Here is a 1734-nt window from a genome sequence, read left to right as displayed (position 1 = left end):
TTTTTCTTCCAAGGTCAAAAAAAAAAAAAAAAAAAATACTCTTAAACCAAGGAGGAAATCCGATAAAATTGTACATTCCGATAAAATTCGAGTGAGCCGAGATATCGAGCACTCTCGAGATGCCTCGAGTATCCAAAGAGTTTCAAAATTCGTTACCAAATTCGATTCGATTTAAAGATATCGGAACCGAATGTGCATCGGATACGCGGAAAATTTAGCGGAAAATACTCGCGAGCACTCGCACATCCCTGATTTACGCCGTCACGTGACAGAATATCGTACGCGTATAGTCTAATATTTGGACATTTGTACTTGACATATTATATACTCGCGCGTATGACAAAATATTACTACGTAGGCATGACTCACACTGTATCAGACATCATTGTGTAATACGTTCTGGCTATTACACTATTAAGTTATGCGCTTTTTGTAAGATTTTACGTTAGGAGATGAGATCGTTTATGCGCTTTTTCGTACAATAGGCTGCACGGTTGCCCCCATACGTGAAGATTATCCCATGCATCTTATTATATTATCTAACTCGACTGAATTGAGTTGGCCATCAATTGGCAGATCGTATGAGTTTTATTGAAAATTATATTATAAGTGTACGGTAATGTGTGTATCTTGGGCGATGATATATCGAGAGACCGAGATTGTTTACAGTGAAAGTCAGGCCGCCATTCTTCACATTATTTGGTCGGGTTAATAGAGCGCAGGTATCCCTTGATTCTTATCGTTTGATACTAATGATCGGTGACGATGTGTCGAGTCGATTATAATAATCGATTTTCTCAACCCTCGTTCATGCCGTTCTAAATTCTTTGGAGGCTCGTGCGCTTTGGTAATAACGTTAGTAGTCGATATCTCAGGTACTTACGTTAAACAATTCGCAGTAATAGCGCGAGTGTTCTTGTGACTTTTTGCATACTTTTATACGTATATAACCGATTGGAACAAGGAGGCATTTTATAATCCTCATTGAATTGAAATAAATTCGAAGAAAAGGATACCACGACCTTTCGTAGAAGCTCGATAGATTTCTTCCTTCATTACGTTGCGTTGATCTTTCACGCGGCGCGGTTTTGTATGATAGAAAAATATGTTTTACGAATATTTAAATCCAGATTGCAAAAAAGATTCTATTAAACAATATCCTGACCATTTTCGACTTGGCAACCACGATTATCCTTTTCTCTTTGAGACGAGTCGTCCTCTTCTTGAAGCGCTTCTTTCCTCTTGCCGTCATCCGCGGCGTTCCCAGCATTTTCGCTCTTATTCGTCGAATTCGCGGAATGCGATTTATTCAATAGCGAACTAAATTCGCCAAACTTGAGAATCTCTTCCATCGCGGATTGTTCTAAATTAACCTGAAACGTGTACAGTTACCTAATTATAAAATTATTTTTGAAAAATTTTCTTAATCATTCTTCCATTAACGTACTACCTTACGTGGTCTGCCACGTTTTCCCTTTCCCGGCAACGAGGATACCGTCTGACTGCTACCCTTCCTCTTCGGCCACTGCAAATGCGAATCCAGATGTTGCTTGAGCTTATCCTGTCTAGCGAACATTCGCGGACAGATACTACAGGCGAACGGTCTCTCGCCCGTGTGCACTCTTCTGTGCCTCGCCAAGTGCGAAGCTCTCGTGAAAGCTAATGTGCAAAGGTCGCAGGAGAAAGGCTTATGCTGCGCCCTTTCTGATTTGCTGGGTATTCTGGCCTCTTTCC

General features: G+C 40.7%; 1 protein-coding gene across 5 annotated transcripts in view; it reads right to left on the bottom strand.

Moving 5' to 3' along the window:
• Positions 1–315: 315 nt before the first annotated feature.
• The window catches only part of LOC115244604 (zinc finger and BTB domain-containing protein 14-like), a 5703-nt gene continuing 4284 nt past the window's right edge, over positions 316–1734 (bottom strand). For 4 of the 5 annotated variants that reach the window (XM_029822389.1, XM_029822388.1, XM_029822390.1 and 1 more), the window contains exons 6-7: positions 1448–1734; positions 316–1373 (exon numbers count right to left, since the gene is read on the bottom strand). In XM_029822389.1, coding sequence (XP_029678249.1) covers positions 1149–1373; positions 1448–1734 — 512 coding nt within the window. In that variant the 3' untranslated portion in view covers positions 316–1148. The remainder of the gene's footprint in view (positions 1374–1447) is intronic. The other variant, XM_029822386.1, reaches the window with a different exon arrangement.

This window comes from Formica exsecta, unplaced genomic scaffold (genome assembly GCF_003651465.1).
Source record: "Formica exsecta isolate Colony F162 unplaced genomic scaffold, ASM365146v1 scaffold826, whole genome shotgun sequence".
In the NCBI taxonomy this organism is placed as follows: Eukaryota; Metazoa; Arthropoda; class Insecta; order Hymenoptera; family Formicidae; genus Formica; species Formica exsecta.
This window is presented reverse-complemented; position numbering and strand designations above follow the sequence as displayed.